Here is a 22,172-nt window from a genome sequence, read left to right as displayed (position 1 = left end):
TTTGTAAAATTGACTTAGAAGTCCCTTCAAGAGGATCAGAAGTAAGATCAGCTCTTCTACTCTGTTTGGAAACTAGGGCAGCATTTTTCCTGGAAGAATCCCCTTCTGTGGTGGTTTTTCCTTGCAACTCACGTACCTGTGCATCTAGGACTGAGGCAGGTTTTCCATCCCATTTCCTCATGTCCTCTCTGTGGTCACATAGGTAAAACCACAGGGCTCCTCGTGGTGTGTACCTTCTATATTCTCTCTCTTGGGCAGAAGAACGCTCACTCCCAATAGCTGAGATACTGGTCTGTACAGGTGGGGAGTAGGACATACCCTCTTTGAATTGCTGGAAATCCTGGGACAGCTTCTCCACAGCCAAAATGCAGGCTTCTAGGGAGGAAGAGAGATTTTCTTTGTATTGCTGGAGTTGGTGAGCCACTTCATCCACTGTCGGTACCTCTTCGTCTTTCCAGGTCAGTATTGTCAGTGGGTTGGCATAGGACGATGGTGCGCTCCATACAAACTTCGGCCACATGGGTCGGATGCATGGGACTTCATCTGGATCTTTGAGTAATTGTCCGTTGTCCAGGTCATAATAAATCGTCTCTAGCACGGCTAATTCCCTCAGATATTGGATACCTCTCTCCATAGTGGTCCACTTGCCTGATTGACATATAGCATCTTCCTTGAGGGGGAACCTTTCCTTCATGCTTGACAGAAGTTGCCTCCAGAGGCTGAGGGCTTGTGTCCCTTTTCCAATTGCCTTGTCAATGCCACCTTCCCACCTTCTCTGGAAAGAAATCCCAGCTGCTTGCTTCTCTACCTTCTAATTCCAGGCTACCAGCCCATTGTCCCAGCATCAGAGCAGCCAGGTGATAATGGGCTCACCTGGACAACGGCTGAAATCTTTTTGCATATCCTGCAGCTCACTCAGGGATAGAGGTCGGGTGATTACCTCTGGTTCTGCTTCTTCCTCCTGTTCTTGTGATGACCCTGGTTCATCTTCATCCTTCGCTAAGTGAACTAAATTTTTTGTATATTTCTTCTTCTGTATGGGGGCAACTGATACTGGTGCAGGTTGGTTCGCTGGTTCAGCTGCAGTCCCTGTCACGGCGGTTGGAGTGGCCGCAGTACCTGTCACCTTGTTGTTAGATCCAGAGACCTTCTCTTCCCCTTGAGGGTACTGAGTGGTGTTGAACAGGGCTTGATAGGCATGGGCCAGGCCCAAGCGCGTTGCAGTAATTTGTGTCTCCCTGGAATTGTCGGGGTGACAGCATACTTTTTCCAAATGTTCTGCTAGTTTTTCAGGATTCTGCACTTGTTCAAGGGTGAAGTACCAAAACACTGGAGGTGCTCACCGCCCTAGGCATTTGCCCATACTACGCCCAACACCCTGCCACTCATAATTATCCAGCCTTGGGGCAGATCTCTGAGTGATCTTCTTAAATAGTTGTTTAACCCTAAACAAGACCTGAACCACATTCAGGAACATGCTAGTTCCTAGCACTAGGACCATGCTGGTTCAACATCCCAAGGGTATTCAAATTTTTCAAAATTCTCAAATGCCACTCTAATTAGAGTGGAGGAGAAGGGAAAGGGGAAGAAAGGTGTCTCGCCCATAGATTGGCTCCCCGAGGAGGAAAGGTAAATGGGGTAATTATTAATAGTTTCCCACAGATGGCTCCCGAAGTATAGAGCTGACAACAATGCTGAGTGCAAATACCGGATTAGTCCCACGACCGATAACTTCATCATACCATAAACCAGTATTACACAATACATCAAAGTGAAAACCTTAATCCACCTCCCACGGATGATAAGCAGCAGCACAGGGACTATATACAGCAAGTGAGGTAATACATAACAGAACTCTAAAAATGAGCGCCACAACTCTAAGCTCATAAATTGACATTGTGACCAGTGACTATTAAACTAATATAATGAATGCTTGTAACAAATTAGTTTTAACACACTCTGGTCAGATCTGTTGTTATATCAACCCTTCGTGCCCCACGTTGGGCGCCAAAATGGACTGTCGTGGTTTAACCCCAGCCAGCAACTAAGCACCACGCAGCCGCTTGCTCACTTTCCCCCCTCCCAGTGGGATGGGGGAGAGAATTGGAAGGAAAAAGGTAAAACTCATCAGTTGAGATAAAGACAGTTTAATAGAACAGAAAGGAAGAAACTAGTAATGATAGTAATAACAATAATAAAATGACAATACTAATAAAAGGATTGCAATATACAAAACAAGTGATGCACAATGCAATTGCTCACCACTCACCGACCGATGCCCAGTTAGTTCCTGAGCAGCGATTCCCCCCCCCCAGGCTAACCCCCCCCCCCGGCTAACTCCCCCAAGTTTATATACTGGGCATGACGTCACATGGTATGGAATACCCCTTTGGCCAGTTTGGGCCAGCTGTCCTGTCTGTGTCCCCTCCCAACGTCTTGTGCCCCTCCAGCCTTCTTGCTGGCTGGGCATGAGAAGCTGAAAAATCCTTAGTGTAAGCAACACTTAGCAACAACTGAAAACATCAGTGTGTTATCAACATTGTTCTCCTACTGAACCCAAAACATAGCACTATACCAGCTACTAGGAAGAAAATTAACTCTATCCCAGCCGAAACCAGCACAATGAATTTATTAAATTGGGAGACAGGAATACTTGGTATCTGGAGATGATCTGGGTTACTTAAAAATACAGAAAAGGCTACAGAAATTTTTGCTTTCACACCTGGAGTTTTTTTTTTTAAATATAAATAGCAGTCATATTTCAGTCCCAAGTTGGTTTATATCATAGGAATCTCTTCATCCCCTGGCCACACCAGTATTTTGAGACTCTAAAGTAAGCAGAATGTTATTTCAACAATAACAATTTGAAAGTATATCCCTGATGGCATACCGTGTAGTCAGGGATGTAACATACTGCACCCAGAAAGTACATTGGGCTACGATAAAAATTAGAATCCTTTCTGCAAGGTAGTCTTGCATCTATTTCCCACCTCAGCCTTTAAAAGAAATCAGGTCATCTCATCTCCACAGAACATAACAAACAGGACTCAACTGGGACAAGACATCCTTTCCTCAAGCTATAATCAGCGAGTGCCCTGAGCATCTGGCTCGACGTCCTCTCGTACAGGGACAGAGCTCCTTGGTTTCCACTTGGTTTTGTGTCTGTCCTGATGATATAGTGCAAACTACTATACTGAAATGGAAAACAAGGCAACCTGTTGCCTCATCGGAACAGTTTCCACACCTTCCTTTTATTGGAGTTTTCCCTTCTGCTGCATCATGTTTCTTAGGGCTCTTCAGGCAAAGCAGGGTAATATAACACACCCGAAACTGCAGCCCTCAGTCTGCTGTTTGCCAATGGGTTGCTGGCCCATGTTTGCCAGGTTTCTTTCCAGATGTCCACATTTTGAAATACTAGGCTTCAAAATGATTGTGTCATTTAGGAAGGAAGTTGCCAAGTCTGAAATGAGGGAAGCTTCTGGCATCTTCTCACAGAAGCCAGCCCGGTGGCCCCCCTGCTACCAAAACCTTGCCATGCAAACCCAATACACCGTTTCACATGGCAAGACTGTGGAGGATTTGGTAGGAAGCATGTTATTGCACCTGCAGTAACAGATGCAAACAGAACAATGCCCTTCCTACTTGGGAGCCTTTCCTGAATTCACTCGTCATCAAACATGCTTAAAGATATAACCAAAAATGACATTTTAAATGCAGTGTAAGTAAGGAAGTTAGCAAGAAACAGAATAAAAACCCCCAAAAGGTTATAATTGCCATCAAACTTCTTTCCTAGGTCTTAAACCTAATAAATGATGCTGCCTCTTAGGACAGGATCTTCAAATTAGCTGGCAATAAGGCTGGCAACACAATTTGTCCTCAGCTGTTTAAAAAGTTAATGCATCAAATGACATTTGCCATTCTAGCTTGATGAGACAGAAATTGCCCCTTCTCTTGTTTTTATTCTTAACTTTTAATGCATTCTGCACAGATGAATGTATTCAATACAACGGACGTAAACAGGCTAATCCCTCTTTTCATACATACATGGCATATAGCTTACATTACCACTCTTTTTAAATAAACACTCCTTCTGACTTATAATCTCACCATCAACAAGGAGTCTTTAGACTTTTGCAACATGTCATAGCAGATATAAGTATCCTTTATTGTATATACATTTTAGTAACAGTGCAACCTCTGCTTTTAATATTCCAGAGACACCATACACAATCATTAATCACAAGTCTGGTTAAACTGCAATCTCCCTCACTTTTTTTGAGAATGTCAGGCATCTGCTGCAGCACAGCACGGTGCACAGAATTCTCTGATTTGTATCTTCTTGCTTTCTTTGCTGCCTGCAAGTTCCAATGATACCTGAACTGAATTCTAAAGCCATTTCCATATATTTAAAAATGAAGTGTAGTAAACCAGAAGAAAATGCTTCAGTGACATTTTGCCTGACAGGAGATTTCTTATTTGGCTCAGAAAGGTAATGAGACATCACCTCTTCATATGAGTTTCCTGCTGGCTTACGTTCTCAGACCTCATGACAGAAAACTGTGCCATTTCACTGATCTTTCTATTTTCCTGAAGCAAAATGACATCATTCAGAGCATGTGAATTAAGGTTTTTTAAAAGAAAACACTGATAATTATATCTTCATTCCTAACAATGGAAAAGGTAACTATAAATTCATGAAATAGCTACAGGAAAACAATAATTATTAATGGCAAGAAGTCCACGTGAAAGCTTCTGAGTAATTATGGAAAGACCTCAAAATGGCACTGCACATAAAGTTAAAAGTGAGCAAGAGTCATGACGTGGCCAAAAATCAGATAAATGAAGTTCACAAAAAGCATCATTTTAATAGAGCAGAAAGTTATTATTTCCACTCTTCAGGTGTCTGGTTACTACTTCAGAATATGATTTCAGTTTTGGATTGCTGTTCCTTGAAGTACTTTTGTACTGGATTTGGCTCAGCTGATTAGAAGAAATGCCATCAACTTCATAAAATAATGATAATTATTAAGACATGCCTTAAATACCCAAACATATGCATGTTTCACAAATGAAGGTACAGGACTGAATGGTGAAAGGTTTTCAAGGATTTTCAGGGACATATAGTTGTCTTTGGTAGTTTGGGTTGGTTTTGTTTTGTTTTGTTTTTTTTAAGGTTGAGCCAGCATTAAGAAGTGTATATATCATAAAAACTTGAATGCAAGTAATGCAAATATTTATACACTACTCTGAAAGTTTAAGCTACACAGAGAAATGAACTTGCAGTTCAATCTTCAAATGTTATATTTTAATACACTATACAGTATCTTACCACCAAATACAACCTTTAGTTAAAATATTTGTAGTTTAAATGGATTTAATAGCAAAACTTGAAGCTTGTTAGTTATAAAGTGATAGACAAACTTAACTTCATGTGGTGTGTAATACATATCTCAATTTATACAGCTTTTTAATCACATTCTTGCAGAATCCTGTAAGATAAAGAATGCAAGCGTCTGCTCCGACTCTGTGCATTGACACTGATTAGTTAGAATTAATGAATCCTTTGAAAGAATTCCACATTTCCAGAGAAGTCTGGAATTACTTTCAGTGTTTGCTAAATCCTATTGCAGTGAGCAACCACCAAAGATGTGCACAGGCAGCTAAAATAGAAAAGGAATACAAACCCCAGTATTTACATCTGTTAACAAAAATAACTTGGTTTTTAGAATGTACAGATAACTTACTAGAAAATAACTTTTTGGGAAGCACAAGCAAATGAAAACAGGTTTAGAATAACATCTTTTCAATTTTTTTTTACTAGAGATTTTTTTATATGTCTGATTCATTAAGTTTATAAGACCTTGCTATTTGTTTTCTCCCACCGCGATGATAAAGCTGGGTCTTTTATAGCAGAGGTAACATTCAGTTCTTCACACTAATTCCATTTTATTAACTCAGTACCTATCAGGTAATTTTTAAAATTCCCATAAAGAAAAATATGAAAAACATTAGTTAACCGACTGTGACATTGCTTTAAAATTGTGTTACCAATTTAAAAAAAGGAAGAATTAGTTTTTATTTTACATATTGTCTGAGATCATAATTTTATTTTCTCATGCTGTAATGTGCAGATTAAAAATATTCTTGAGCAATCTTGCATAGCTTATAAATTGTTTCTCCATCTGAAGCTGGAAGATGCCTCATGTACTGTTAAGAAAAAAAAGACCAAATTAATCACAAGCTAACACTTAGATGCTATATATAAACACTAGACTATCTCAAACTTAACCTGTACATGCATATGTATGTCTATACATGTCATATTTTTATTAAAACTATTGGAATACTTTGCTTCAGGCCAGTGTTGAGCTTTAATGGAAGGTGATAAAGATTAACTGTTTCACAATGTAACCTAGCAATATAAAGAATGATTACTAAAAAAGGGTTTAATAATCCTATAGTTAAAGCTCAGAATATTAAAATTTCTAGATATTAAGAAATTTGAGTTAGAGTACTTGTCACATTTTCTGAAATGTATGAACTTTAGAGAAAAAAATCTGTGCTGCTGAATTAAGAACAGTCAAATTGTTTTTATCTCTTCATCAGCTGTGTTTTAAAAATGTGAAACAATGACAAAGATATTTATATCCAAACAAGGGAGAAAGCTTATATGCGCATATTGTGCCATGCTCCTCTACACAAGACATTATTTTTCTGTTGCAAGTGAGAAAAATCAAATCTGTAAAGGCAGTATCACACCTAATTGAAGTTATGAAACTTATGTACCACCATAAACTGCAATCCCTAGAATGAAGTGGTGAATTAATGACTGCAGCAGACAGCATATGGCCATAATTTGCATTGAGTAACTCTCTTGCAAGGTTGTAATATGCCTGTCACATTCATTACCGATACTGACAACATCTTTCTTTGGAAAAGAACTTTGTGAAAATTAAGCAGGGAGTGTTATGACTGCAACTCAAGTCTTCCATAATGAGAACAAAACTTGAAATACTGCAACTCAGACTATGGGGAAAGGACATCAATCATATCAAAACCAAATGAACAAGTACAATGAGTACTCAAGCACTTGTATGCTACATGCTCAGAACTAACAGAATCAATTTTATTTAACAGATGTCCTTAATTTGAACTGAAAAACGGACAAAGGTCACATGATGTTAAGTGTTTATCATAGATCTGGATCTAAGCTTGCCCTTAAAAATTTAGCAACTGTTTCCACACTGCAGAGATCAGCACAGAAAAACCCCAAGTGTTCTGATGAGGTTGCTTTCGTCTCCGTGAGCACAAACTGAAGATTAAAACCCAAACCAAACCAAAAAACTTTAAAGGGCACTTCTTGTGCTTCGTGGAAAGCAGGAGCACACAGCTGAAACTAGGACCTCCAACTGGATTAGAAAACTCACAGCAATTCTTCTGAATCATATCTCCTCTAATAATTTCAAGCAGTTGCTACTTTGTGAACAGATACCTGAGTGAAGCTCCCTATTTGCTGTCTCTTCAAAATTCAAAGGTGATTTCTCAGGAAAACTGAGCTATTTTTGTCCAGTAGGCATGAAAAGGGTATTTGGGTAAACAAAACAAAAACCCCCAACCAAAAAAACCCCAAAAAACTGGCTTAAGAAATGAAAGTCACTAGCTCACTCAAACAAATTAATTCCTGGACATTTAAGATGCACACACACAGTCTTTTGTAGGTAAGACTGCAAGTCTACCTTTTGAAGAGAAAGTTAATTTATCCACTACTTCATCTAAACAGAAAATGCTGTTGCTTGAGTTACTTTGGCAGTCAAGGGAAGGGACAAATAGTCAACAGCATCTGAGACCCCAGAGGAATCTTGTGGAGCCAAACTGGAGAAATGTGTAGATCAATAATATATGTTAATAACCAAGAATTGAGATCACATTTAAAAGCTGGTGCAGCAAGCATCACACTGGTAAGCTTCCATGGCATTCTGCAAAATACATGCTTAAAGACATCATTTTCTGAACTTCAGTAATGACTGTATTCATGCGACTCTAGTCTATTTTCTTTGAATAAAAAGCAGGTCATTATTATTACAAAAATTAAGTCTCAATTGTTCAAACAATTAGTACCTAGCAGCTGATTTATCATTAAATAAACAGAAGGTCTAAGCTGGAAAACATACACTTATTTCATGTTGTTATTCAGGTGGGTAAATGCTGAAAATTTGAAACAGTTGTAAATATTTGTGTAATTATTTACTTGTAAGTAGACAGTCCTGGGTGCAGTTACATAATGTACAGAAAGTATTTTCCTTAGCTGCTGGCTGAATAACATTTCCACATGCGCATGCCATTACAGAAATAGAATACCTCACCTTGTTCACTAAAAGTAAAGGCACAATGTAAAAACAGTAAACTAAATATAGTTGCTCTACTTAAGTATTGTACTAATCAGAAATTGTAAAAATTTACACTGAGTGATTTTAACCATCTCTAGAACACATACATACAACAATGTGCATTTTCGAAAGGCAGAAATGTAAAGTGTAATCCCATAAAACGCTATGTACATGCATATTTAGGTATGAATTTCAGAAAATACACAAAGGTATAAACACTAGCATTAGGAATGTATTCCATGGTATGTTTTAAATAAAAATTTAAAGGTATATGCATTGCAGTAATGTGTGGTCTAAGCATGTCACAAATACTTTATAAAATATTTTCTAAAAGTTTGGAAATACTGTATAACCATAGGCTTTTTGTATATAATTCTGCTTCAAATTGTCCAAAGGACAGCTACTGCAACTAACTGCAGGTTTTGGGGTTTTTGTTTGTTTGTTTTTTCCCAGGAAATAATGCACTAAAATATAATGAGAAACAGTACATAGAAAATCAAAATGAAAATGACGCTCCTTCTACCCCTCTATCCACAACTTACACACTTTGCCTTCTTTTTCCAACTTCTTCAAGTGGACTAGGAGGTTATGTTCTGCTGCTCGAAGTAAATTTTCAGGGATGTCCTAAAGGAAACACAAATACGCATTTTGTATTTGTTTAAATATCTCCCAATTATTTTCAATATACAGAACTCATGGTTTATTAACATAGATTTTCCTCTTCTCAATTGCTCTGTTGAACATTCAGTTAGTTATATAATAACAACAAACTGAAATGAATAAATCAATTTTACACCAGTTAAACTAGTAGCCTAATAACACATTTTTGTTTATGGTGCTTATTTTTTGCATTATCCATTTGTATTATGCAAACTTTGGCCAACACTAAGAAGACTGTGCTCTTCTGAGCTTGGTCTGCACTGGGTTGTCAGTGTAGCTGAGCATTTTTAAAGACAAATTTGAAGATGCATTTCTCCACAGATACCTATCATTTCTATTCCATGACAATATTTGCATGGGTTTAAATATCTTTTAACAATCCGTATCTGTAAATGAGTAAACAATTTAAAAATACAACAGCTTCAGGAGGACGAAATGTCTCTTAAAATTTTCCAATGCTCATTAGGTAAAAACCAATAGCATTTCTCAAAATCCCCCTCTCCAGCTCTATCATCCTAAAAGTAAAGCCTTCTTTTTGAAAATGAAAAAGTTCTTCTCCCAGTAACACAAGTCTGGCAAAAAAATTCGCTAGAAAACTAGCTCAATAAATTGTGAATCTTCAAAAAGCTTTGAAAGATTAAATTTTTTTTCATAATATGAAAGCTTTAGTAGTACTGAAAAATTCTTATCATATAGTGACAGGACAAGTGGTTTGTGATTTACACAAACATGTGAATGGCTGTATACTTAAAAACTGTAATCGTTCAGGCAGGAAAACTGCAGGAGCTAAACAGCCACAGGTAATGGAACATCAGCATTGCAAAATGTTCAGCATGACATAGCCATTCTTTTGGAAACTGGAGATCAGCACAACCATGAGAAATGAGTTGTGAAGCTGTTACAGACCTGTTCACAAACCACAGCCACTGGCAACTTTGACATCTTCCTCTGAAGCAAATGCTGCATCTCTTTTATCTCTACTTGTGAGGAGGGGTAACCCTCATACCACGTGTACAAATTACCGAGGTTACATGAAGAATGATGAAGTAGCGAAAAAGTACACTTACGCCTGTCTAATAACACACGCAAGCTACCCAACTTCTAAGCGCAATATCCACCTCTGTGGAACTGCAGTTCATTTGCACCCTCCTGCAGACTTATAAATCAGGAACTAGAAGTTTTAACCCATCTTTCAGGAGACTCCAAACACACTTTGACAAATCAACAATTAACAGTCATCTCATACTTTTCACTTAGAACCAAGCACTACAACTTTATTTTTGCTTGGCCCTATGAAACTGTGCTTAGGACCGTCTAGATAGTGAAATAAAAAGTTTGTAAGAATCACCTGGGCCCCACTCCAATGAAGTGCTTAAACAATACAATTTAAATGCACAGTCATATATGAATTCTGAACAAGCAGAATTTTTTTTTTTCTCTTTTAAAAAGCCACCATGGTCTTCACTCAAATACTTAAACTGTTACATACAATTTTATGAACATAACCTCAATTTTCTTTACTTTGATCTAAAAAATTTTAATCAACAGTTACCTTGTATACTAGCTTTACAAGCTCTGAGGATGTATATGATTTTCCAGCATTCGTCTGGAAAACATTTAGAATTTGCTGTTCACGGGCAATTCGGTGAGAAATGTAGCCTTGGATTCTAGTATTTGCATCACGTACTACTGGGCCATGACCTAAATCAAAACACATGTACCAGAGCACTATTACTTAAATTTGAAATTAAGTATGCTGTTGAATAATTGAATCATTCTTATATAAACTCTAGTAGACTTAAAAGTCATAAGAAAGGAGTAGCACCTGTATGTACCACCCTGTCAGAGTATCCTTGATGTTAAATTGTAGGATGCTCTTTGCATGTTTTTTGGTTGGTTGCAGGTTTTTTTTGGTTTGGGTTGGGGTTCTTCTTGCGCATGAATAGGCCAAAATTAAGTTTGCATGTCTGCATCACAGTCTGCAATTAAAAAGCATTAAGATGGAAAGGAAGAATTAGGATCTGAGACGTCTGAATGGGGAAAGGAAATACTTCAGATGGAATAAGGAAAGCAAGGGAAGACTACTTTAGGCCATTAAAAAATGGAAAAGAGTTCACTGCTGAACGGATTTTAAAGATGAGATTCAGATTATTACCTCTATCTGCCTGTCTCACTCTCCCCAAAGGATATTGATATCAATGATTTAAACCAATACTGGTCTTTGAACAGTAGTAGCTGAGGCAAAGGACACATGTAGTACTGTCCTGTTGTGGGGCTATCTAGCAAACACAGGTGAGGGACGTAACATCTTTAGTTGTGACAGACATACTGTACTTTATTCCCTTAAGAACATGCTTTCATAAATATGATGAAAAAATTAATAGAAGACAAATCAGCGAGCCAACTGGAATGTGTCAGGGCAGGAATAAGCAATGCGCAAGGAAGGTTATATGTAGATCATTTTATGTCTGGCTGGTTAATAAACAAAACACATGGTTTTTTTCTGGACTTAGTGTGGCAGATCAGAAATGTTCAACTTACTGAGAGGTCTTTGAATCAAATCAGAAAAAGGCTTAATTGGTAAAGCACTAATTGTAGAAAAATCAAATGCTGCCTCATGATACACTAAAATGACAGAAGAAATGAAAATATTTTTCAGACATGAGAGTTACATGCATAGAAATTAAACTTAATATTTTACCTATAGAGAAATCTACTTGCATGAATATCTGTCACATGCTTTTTATAGCAAGGTTTCCTGTCTCTTTGCCTGTATACCTCACCTGAAGTAGCAGCAGCAACTTCCAGCTCTGCCAGTCTAAACTCCAAGTAATTTATAAAATGAGTAGAACAGATACTACTGTAAAAAAGCCTAGCTTTCTTTTAGAAGTTATGGGGTATAATCCAAATCAGACAGTTTCTTTTGAGGTTCTCTGACTATTTTAAAAAAAATCATCATATTCTTGGCTTGTGCTTTTGGGTTAACTGACTAAATGGGTTTTTAGTTTTAAGGCTTTTTAAATTAGAGCTTATTTTGCCTGAGAACAGGCAGCTTATAGAAAAAGAGCAACTGATTTTTCACGATTTGAATATTTGTGAAATAAAAAAGTGTCAAAAGAATCTATCCTTCAGCAAGTCAAAATATTTATGCATACCTCAACTTACACACTCACTTCAGCAGATTTGAAATTACTAAACATATTGAAGCTTGCCTTGTGTAAAGACAGTATTATAAATAAAAGATACGTAACATGTAAATATAAAACCATACTGTCATATACACATATATTTAATGATTTCAAATATATTTAATCTGAAGCTATTGGTCCTTACAAAATAAATTACAAATGTAACAGTATCTCTAGTAAATATGTTACCATTTATAAAAACAAAAGTTTAAATTTAGAAAAAACACATTAAGATACACAGAGCAGAGACTGTAATGTAACTGTCCATTCTCTTGCATTGTCTAATGACAAAAGTCACATTAAAGTATTCAAAATTAAGGCCCACACATGGAATCACAAGGCAGTCTTAAAACCCGTCTCTGCTCTTCCAAGTGATTTAATTGACTTAGACTACAAGACCAATGTCAGTACCTGCAGTGGAACCCACATTTTGCAAAGTTAAAGGCATTTCATATCCATTACATCATCTGATCCATAGCCATTGTGTATGCATATACATACATTAAAATGATGTCAGAAACCTTGGGACTAAATCCAGATGCGAACCTTTCCCATTCATAATTTTTCAGGGACAGCAACACACTTAACTTCACCAATAAATAAATTAGTATCTGCATAAATGTAAAGTGTTTCTGAGCACGTGAAATAGATCTTTCAAAACATGACCCTTTTTCCAGTAATTTAGACTTTGTATCAGACAGCTTCGTATTATTGCAGACCTCTGTACAGCCCAGATGATCAGAAACAGCTTTGATTCTCGTAACACCCTGTGAAGTAATATAGATTTTCCTACTTTACAGTAAATTAAAGCACAAAGGATAAAATTGAAGAAAATAATTGGCTCATGAAATCTTGCAGAGATTCCTAACTCCAGTACCATTTTTTTCTGTATTATCAAGGATCATCGTTTATTATTACAGGATGGGGAGCCCTCTGGTGACGAAAATGCCCTTTTCTGGTCCCAAGGATTCTCATTAACTATCGGCTGCAAATAGATTGTCATGAGTATTGTGCCTGAAATAATTTCCACATTAAATTAAAAAAGAAATGTGGAAGGGGAAGAATTAGCAAAATTCAGCTACTCACACCTAGCCAGCAGTCTCAGCTTGTTACAAAAATTCTTGCTCCCTGTCTAATTCTGAGGCTGCAATGTGAGTGCTAAAGCATGGATGGGGAACAGAGAAACAGTTCAAGAATTATGAAGACCTAAAACTGCAATAAAGTCAAAGTACTGAGCTTATATAGAATTTATTGGTAAAGCAAACTACCTTCTGCTATAGTTACCATTTTACTGTAGTACATACCAATAGTATAAACAATTGTTCTGATTGGGCAATAGTTATCTTTGACACAATTGCACGTACATTTTGTGATGCAAGGATAAAAAAAGAAAGTTGGTTCCAAACCATCTCAATACATAGCTACTCATCATTGAAAACGCATAATACCCAACTGGCTTCCTAATTGCAAGTACAGCATGAACATACTTAGAACAGAGTAGCAAACAGTTACAGATAAATGGCACAAATATTCAACCTTGGTGAATATGTAATCTAGATAAATAATGATTAAGGAGAGAGTGAAATACAACAGATAAAATTGGTCAACCTGATAGAATTTGGGATATATGGGGTTTTGGAAGGCAGAAATTCAATCAGAGGAACAGACCGTGTTTTGTAGGTATGTAAGAAAGAAAGTAGAACAGTTGATTGATCAACAGACTGAGATTCTGGAAGCTAAAATATTCTTAGTTTTACCAGTAGTTAAGTCAATAACCATGAGCAAGTCACTACTTCTGTCTATATCAGCCTCCACATCCATGGAATATCTATAATGATATTTTCTTACACAGCAGTTTAATGCTTACATCTTAAAGCACTTAAAGAACACCTCCTTCAAAAGAAGCATATTTTAAGAATGAGCACAAAAGAGATTTGGTAATGCAGGCTAAACATAGATGGTTAATGGAGGAAGACAGAACTGAGAATGCAGACACCGTTGCTCAGATTGACAAGTTGAAGAAGATGAAACAGAAAAAGTCAGAAAAAATCCTGAGATGTAGCTCTGAAAAAGCAAATGAGCTTAAACCTTAGTTACATAACTAATTCTTAAAATCCAGTCGTGTCAAATAGACACATGGTTTATATGAAAAGTAAATGCATTCCCAAGGTTTGGGGGAGATAGAGGAAAAAAATTAAAGCAAAGTCATAGACTGAATGACTTGGCAACTTTCAGAACATGATATTGGCCTCTTGGCTTTTGTTCAGATTTAAGCTAAGTCATTAACTAAGACAACCATTTGACAGTTCTGCAGCTTCCCAAAATGAATTTGTGATTAATCTGTGCTGCAAAGGACAGATACCTCTCTTAAAAAACATTACTAGGTTACTCACACTGGCAGTGTACGTGGGGATGCAAAGGACCAAAAGAACAACTATTATTTTTTCTTCCAGGGTAACATTAAGGTGCATGGATAGAGTAATATAAGAAAACCAAATTTGCTTATGATTCCAACAGTGAAAGATTCTGGCCTCTGCAGGCTTCGGGCACAGAAGCACAAGATTCACCCTCAAATGGAGAAATCTCAGGAAAGAAAGATATCTATCACTGAAAAATTTTCAAGTCTTGCAAACCACTGTGCTATAAAGTCATCTTAGCTTAGCAGTGGACATATATTAAGTAACAAACTTGAACTGTTACATTAGTAATGGTGTTTGATTGTATTAAGAGTTCTCAAATTCTTAGAGATATTTAAAAATTATATAGTAAAACAGAACAGTTAAAAATAGAACCACTTACCTGGATATATTAAATCTAGTTTCATTTGTAACAACCTTTTCAGAGTTTTCATGTAATCATACAGGTCTTCAATTATTGTTGTTCCTTCCCCTAAAATACAGTCACCAGAAAACACAGCATTTTCTTCTTCTAGATGTAAAGCCATATGATCATCAGTGTGTCCAGGTGTATATAAAACTCTGTTTAAAGAACAACAACAAAAAAGCGTAAGTTTTTCATACAGCATATATGCTTCATTTTCAGAAGCTAGGAACAAAGAATGATAAAAATCACTTAGAAAGTAGCTCACAAGAACCAGAAAAAAATAGACAAAAAAGGCTGAAATGTTGACGTAAACAGGGTATCACTTTGTCTAATCCCAGTTGATTTTCTTATACCATGTAGAGAACACAGATCATCATCTCTAACATGCTTTTACTTAGATGACACATCATAATAGAAGTGCACTAAGGGAGCTGGCTAGTCATGTAGAACTTGTGTTATAGAGGGCTTTACTCTGAAGCTTTAAAGAAGAAAAATTGACACGTTATTTCCAGATTGAAATGTGTGAAGTTCTTGACATACACCTTGCACTTAGCAAAAAAGGGTAAGGATGATGTTGCCAATTCTTTTGGAAATTATAAGCTTCTGGATCCAACCCAGATAAAGTTCTGTCTCCTGAAATTTATTTTTCCCTGAAAGCCCCATGACACAGTGGAGTGGAGCTGTCAAATACAACAAGGATTCATGGTCTTTTAGCTGTTCTATATGCAGGTCATTAAACATCTGAATGGTAAGGATTTAGTACCCCACAGCTTGAATGAGTATTGCTTTAGAATGCAGCAAAGGGTGAATGGACAGTTGATATGTCTATAGTAACCTGAGATGCTAAGGAGCTGCACTGCAGTGTCATTTCACTACAGTTTTTGAAAGGCAGAAGGCCTCATGCTGAGGCTGATTCAAACAAAGTAACACAACTCAGACCAGCATCACTGCTGAAATTCATCAGAATCTTCTTATTAATGGCAGATGCATCAAAGCAGTGATCATGAACTGGCAGAGCTGGCGCCAAGCACCGTCTACAGGCCAATGTACTGCACCCAGCCATGTCACTGCAGGGCTGGGAGGCCAGAAGCACAGCACCATCTGATGCAATGACTTCCAGCTCTTACTGAATACTGAGTTCAGCAGAAAGCAGGTCAGCCATTGTCCTGTGGAGGCAACATAAAAATCAAGTTGATGGGTTGCATCTTGCCTTTGTAGGAAGTGGTATCCTCCAGTTCTTGATGAAACTTTACCAGAAAGCTTAACCACTAACATGGAAAAACAAAGGAAAAAGAACCCAACACTGCCTGGCACACCTTGAAAACTTGAAGGTTGCTAACTAAAATTTAACATGCAGATACTGCTATTTTGGAACCAGTGGTGGATCTAAAAGTATCCTTTAAGTGCTTACTGAATTAACCAGGTGAGAACACCTGCTTTTAACCAAGCATAAAGTTTGGCTGCATTACCCCAAACTTCAAAATGTGCCACCCCTATCTTACTTGGATTCAAATTTAACAAGTTGTTTTCCATCTCTAAATTGCTGTTGTCCAAACATGGGCCACTTAGGGTAGTGATAGGTCTTCAATATTCAATATAATACTCTCCATGTTTTCGTTGTTTTTTTTTTTTTTTTTTTTTAACACTAACAAAATTAAATGCTTTTGGTCAAATATATTTTTTATTTTTACATTTTTTCTTCCAATCAGCCATCTGGCACATTCTACAAGTGGGATATAATTCACATTGAAGCTGAGGAGAACAAGCAGAATTTGTCCTTAGAAGAGTAATGCTTTGTTAACGAATAAACTCTGGAAACAGAATGGTCAGATCTTTTTAGTGTGTGCATGTTTGTTTGAGGCAGGGTTGCTTTCTGCTTCAGACTCATTCAAGCTAGCAAGACAGGCAATATGCCCTCTGGGAAGAACCCCCCCCAAATCGGCACCCTACAAGAACCTGACAGGTTAAAGATTTAAAATTTAACATTTTAAGTATTAAATGTTTTAGTGTTTCCTTGGGAAATACTTTTGAAGTAAAAAGAAAGGCATGCTAAATAATCCATCCAGACTACCATAAACTTCCCCCAAAGTGTCATTTTTAATAGTAATTACTTAGATAAGAGTAATGAGAAAGAATGTAAAATCCTATTTGGTTTCCCAGAGGAAATATTTTTCCAGGGAAATATTCTTAATTTCTCTGCTGAGGCTGAAAACCAAAGGCTAATTCCTGATAATCCTCATTCATAAAACAATTTCTTCACATAAACATAACCTGCTGGATCATGATAGCAAGTCTTACATGCGTAAGTGTTGAAAAGATTAGATGTATGGATTGCCAATCATTAGAAGTTAGGATACATATATGTGTCAGAATTCTGAAGAAAAAAAGTGATTCAGCAAACTTGCAGAAATCAGTCTTTACCTGAGTGTGGCTCCTTCTGTCTGTATCACATCTCCCTCTTTAAGATAAAAATATTCACGTCCTCCTTCTATTATTTCTTCACGGTGAGGGACACGAGGAAGCTTACAGATGCGATATTCAGAGTCTATTTAAAGAAAGCAAAGAAAATGATGTTTTGAATTTGTCACTAACAAAGCTAATTCCACAGAAAGGCTACTTTTTGAACAAGTACTATTAATTATTACACAGTATGAATACAAAACTAGACACAAGAAATTCTGTACAGTAACTTTATGTTTATAAAGCAACTTTATTCCAGAGCCACAAACACTGAATAGTGAAAGCCACTGAACCTGAATACCGTACTCTGTACCAGCAGTAGTTTTGAAGACAAAAAACCCACAAGTGAATTAATAACATCAGCAATTATTATATTTTACAAATGTTCCTTCTTGACTCATCAAGAGCCAAAACCCCCAAGTTTCTACAACACCACTAAGATTTCTGCGCTCAAGTTCTGCATGACGATTCATAGAAGCACCATTCAACATTTGCCTAACACTGGATGGAGGCTTTTTACCTGCAACTTCCCTCAGCACCTATCATTCTGAACCGTGCATGAACTGTGAATGCCTTGGCTGAACAGCTATGGATAGCAACCCAGAAAGGTATTTATATCCCTTGCTAGTCTTTACAACCAAGCTCATGGGTTGACAAGACCAAAACCCTCACAGACACCAATGTTGTTTTCAGTGCCCAGGCTTCTTTGCAGATAAGCACCTGGCAACTTTACAAAATCTGATAAAGCCTGTGACAAAGTTTGTGATGAAGTCCAACAACACTAAGAACCACATTACCCATACTGCTTATTCGCTTCCCAGATACTAAAGCAGAAATGTCCCTTACTGTTTATCAACATGAAATACATATTTTTAGATCAGAATTTACCTGCAGACTGCCCTACCCTCTTTCCCCTCATGATATGAGGCCTACGAATTTGTCACCAGTTACTAATGGTCTGTGTAAGGAATCTCAAAGTTATGCATGTTTCTTTTTCAGAAATTAAATTATTTATTGTTTTTACACAAGTGGTAATGGTCAATTTGTCATTACTGTCAATGTAGAACGGAAGGAGTTTCAAGTTTTTCTTTAATCTCTTAATATCATGTAAACTGCTGATGGTAATCCAGGTTCTTATTAATCACACATAAGAAAAATTGACTATGAAGATACGCACAGGTATTGAAGAAAAACTGTAGTCTACAACTCCAATATCAAGATTATTCGTCGCTCTCATTCTATGCACTGTAACAGTATCATGAAATTACATGTAGTTTATATGGAGGTTCCAGAAGAATAATCCAGCTGATTTGCATAGAAGCACTCCGTAAAAGTTTTTTCTTGCCACATATCTAACATTTTCAACAATATCTGAAATCTCTGGCCTACCATTAGAGATGTTTTTGCAGATATCAGGTATTCCACCACTATGATCATAATGCCAGTGAGTCACTAAAATGTCTTGAATTGAGATGCTGAACTCTGACAGTGCCTGCTTTAAACAGCCAATATATTCAGGAGTAGCTGGCTCCCCAGTGTCAATAAGGACTCTTCTACACATGGACGAAAAAAAACAAACAAACAACAGTGAGAGAATTTAGAGTGCTCATGTGACAGTTAAAGAGCGCTAAAGAAAGAACCCAACATTGCACAGGAATGTGGCAGTAATGGACGCCATCTCTTTTCCTCCGTGATACTCTACCCCCGAGACATAACAATTTACAAAGGAGGATAAATAATAAATTTAGCCCACACATTTGCAACTCCCGGACACGTCGCAGGAACCACCGTTTAGCACCGCCGGGGAGCTGCGAGGCCTGAGGCGAGGCCCCCACCCGCTTCCCTCACGGAATGCCGCGCCTCAGCCGATCAGTCCCCCGGCCGAGGCACACACCCCTCCTGCCCAAGCCGCCTCCGAGCGCCGGTCCCGAAAACCTAATGCTGTAATTCCCACCCCCACCTCCTCTTTTTTACCCAACTAAGGGATTTCGGAACAGCCCGGTAGCCACCTCTCGAGCCGGAGGCAGCGCCCAGGCCCCTTTCCCCGCCCCCGAGCAGAGTCGTTACCTGGGCCCGGTGCCCACCAGGTAGGTGTTGGTGCCCTGCAGCGTCATGGGCCCCGGGTTGCAGCCCAGCACCCGCACCACCCGCGACGAGAGCCGCTCGATGCGCGGCAGCAGCGACGCCATCGCTGCAGCGGCACCCCGCCAACTCCCGGCTCGGCTCGGCTCGGCTCGGCTCGGCTCGGCTCCGCTCCCCTCGCACCACCACCACCACCACCACCACCACCGACGGGCGACGGCGGGAAGGCGGAAGCCACTATTCCCCCTGCTCCGCCTCCCGCCGCCGGCCGCGCGGCTTTCCGCCCGGTTGTGAGGCGAACCGGCTGCGGGGCGGGCCGGCTGCCGCCCTCAGTGAGGCGGCTCCTCCCGGCCCACGGCCACGGTTTTCGCTTAAAGGAACACGGCGGGTTTTCGCTTAAAACTCGGCCTCTAGGAACAAACGCTGCGGTAATTCAGTGGAATAAAGGCGATGTTCTCCTTCGACGGGTCGGTGCCTCGCTGCTGCCCAGTGAGAGGCAGGTCCTGCTCTGCTGGCTTCTTCCTAAAGCCGGGAGGAATTTGTTGTAGCTACAGCTGCATATTCTGTCTATTCTGAGAACATGCCCACTTACAGCGTATGTAAGAGCTATATATGCTCCTGTATGGCATATAGGAGCTATCTAGGATTCGGCATTTTTAAGAAAATTGGGGAGCTACTGGAGAGTGTCCAGCGAAGGGCCACTAAAGTGATGAAGGGACTGAAGCATCTCTTCTGTGAGGAGAGGCAGAGGGAGCTGGGACTGTTCAGCCTGCAGAAGAGAAGGCTCAGGGGGTCTTATCAATGTATTTAAATACCTGAAGGGAGGATGCAAAGAGGACCGAGCCAGGCTGTTTTCAGTGGTGCCCAGTGACAGGACCAGAGGCAATGGGCACAAGCTGAAGCACAGGAGGTTCCCTCTGAACGTCAGGAAACACTTTTTCACTGTGAGGGTGATGGAGCACTGGCACAGGTTGCCCAAGGAGGCTGTGTAGTCTCCATCCTTGGAGATACTCAAAGTCATCTGGACACGGTCCCGGGCAGCCTGCTCTAGGTGGCCCTGCTTGAGCAGGGGGGTTGGACCAGATGACCTCCAGAGGTCCCTTCCAACGTCGACCATTCTGTGATTCTGTGAAATTTTGCCACTGGCATCCAAGCAGTAATACCATGGTTGTGAACAGCATTCATTCTAGAATCTGCAAGGTGCTGAAATTCACCTGTTTGGCTTTGCAGTGTCCCCTCTGAAATGCTTGGTTAATTGCCTTTCAACTGGCATTGTTAGAGAAATTAGAGCAGACTTGTTCTTTCCTTAAAGTACCTGTAAAGGAAGAGTAAAGATAATTTAACCTGAAATTAAAGGAAGTAATATTACTGTAGACAACTTTACCAATATTAGAATTTCAAATATTATCTGATTGTTTTATAGCTATATAAAATCCTATATATTACCTGTAACCATAAATGTAAATTTATAGGTTGATCATAGCAATACAAAGCACAAAAAAGTGTTTGGTGGTAGCATATTTTTTGCTTAGATGTTTTTTCATTATATGAAAATAGAGTTGCAATGCTTATATGTGATCTGAGGCCATTTCTAGGATTTACATGGGCAAACAGAACAGTTTCCCACTGTCTTCTGAAGGGGAAGAAATCCCCAAACATGATCTTGATACGCAAACTTCCAAAAGACTTGTTAGATACAAACAACTTGGACTACAGTGTGGAACTGAAAAACAAAACTTCGTGGCTTCGACAGAACTTTGTAACTTCATGAAACTTCAAAGTTTAAATTTTTTGGTTTGCTTAAACACTAATGTGGCCAAGTAATACATGCAATACATGCTGGGAGATGAGCTATTAAAGGCTTTGACATACTAACAAAGGTCTGCATCTTGCCATGCATGACACACTGGTGTTCTCCACTCTAACACTACGTCTCTTTCCTCCTTTCCCCATTGCTGGTTCTCAGTTTGCCACAGATCTACCTGATGCATTTGGCCTCCTGGGCAGCGTGAGGCAGAGGACCGCACGAGGCAGGGAGGCAGCTCTGAGGTAGGCCCTGCTACCTGCCTAGCCAAGCCGCACTTGCTAGTGTTGGCTCACAACTCCAGATTTGCATTTGGCCTCCAAGGTCAGAGAACAAATGGTGCCTTTCAGCTGCCTGGTCAGACAGCAGTGCTGCATCTTCGCTGTGCAGGGACCAACAGCGTGCTTGCCTCCAGGCTGCTTTATCAGTGCTAATTTAGGTATAGTTAGTACACTTAAAATGCTAGCTAACCCTTCAGCTACACAAACACACAAACAGTATGCATTACCTTGCAGTCACCCATTCAGCCAAACAGTTTGCTTTGTGGTGCACAAGAGGCTTGCTGGCAGTACATTGTGCAGGCCTATATTATGCAGCAATTAAAAAAATCTACTCCTGGGCATGGAATTCGATTGCAGCTGTTAATTGCCAGGCATCACAAAAGCCACAGACAGAAACTGCCACAGTACAGATACCGGCCATCCCTATATTTAGGCCTTCAAGCTGATTTCTTTGATTTATCTCTTAAGTCAAAACTTTACTCATTTG

General features: G+C 39.0%; 1 protein-coding gene across 2 annotated transcripts; it reads right to left on the bottom strand.

Moving 5' to 3' along the window:
* Positions 1–3,951: 3,951 nt before the first annotated feature.
* On the bottom strand, positions 3,952–19,901 carry LACTB2 (lactamase beta 2). Of its 2 annotated transcripts, XM_030012236.2 has the most exons (8): positions 19,770–19,901; positions 19,586–19,739; positions 18,908–19,071; positions 17,480–17,603; positions 15,035–15,213; positions 10,600–10,748; positions 8,930–9,011; positions 3,952–6,207 (listed from the first exon to the last, which is right to left on the bottom strand). In XM_030012236.2, exons 2-8 carry the CDS (start codon positions 19,705–19,707, stop codon positions 6,164–6,166), a joined length of 864 nt encoding a protein of 287 aa, XP_029868096.1. In that variant the 5' UTR covers positions 19,708–19,739; positions 19,770–19,901; the 3' UTR covers positions 3,952–6,163. The 2 variants fall into 2 exon arrangements, with proteins under 2 accessions (XP_029868096.1, XP_040979058.1); XM_041123124.1 differs by lacking the exon at positions 19,770–19,901 and having other exon boundaries at positions 19,586–19,750.
* Positions 19,902–22,172: the final 2,271 nt, after the last annotated feature.

The sequence above is a fragment of the Aquila chrysaetos genome, chromosome 4, assembly GCF_900496995.4.
Source record: "Aquila chrysaetos chrysaetos chromosome 4, bAquChr1.4, whole genome shotgun sequence".
In the NCBI taxonomy this organism is placed as follows: domain Eukaryota; kingdom Metazoa; phylum Chordata; class Aves; order Accipitriformes; family Accipitridae; genus Aquila; species Aquila chrysaetos.
This window is presented reverse-complemented; position numbering and strand designations above follow the sequence as displayed.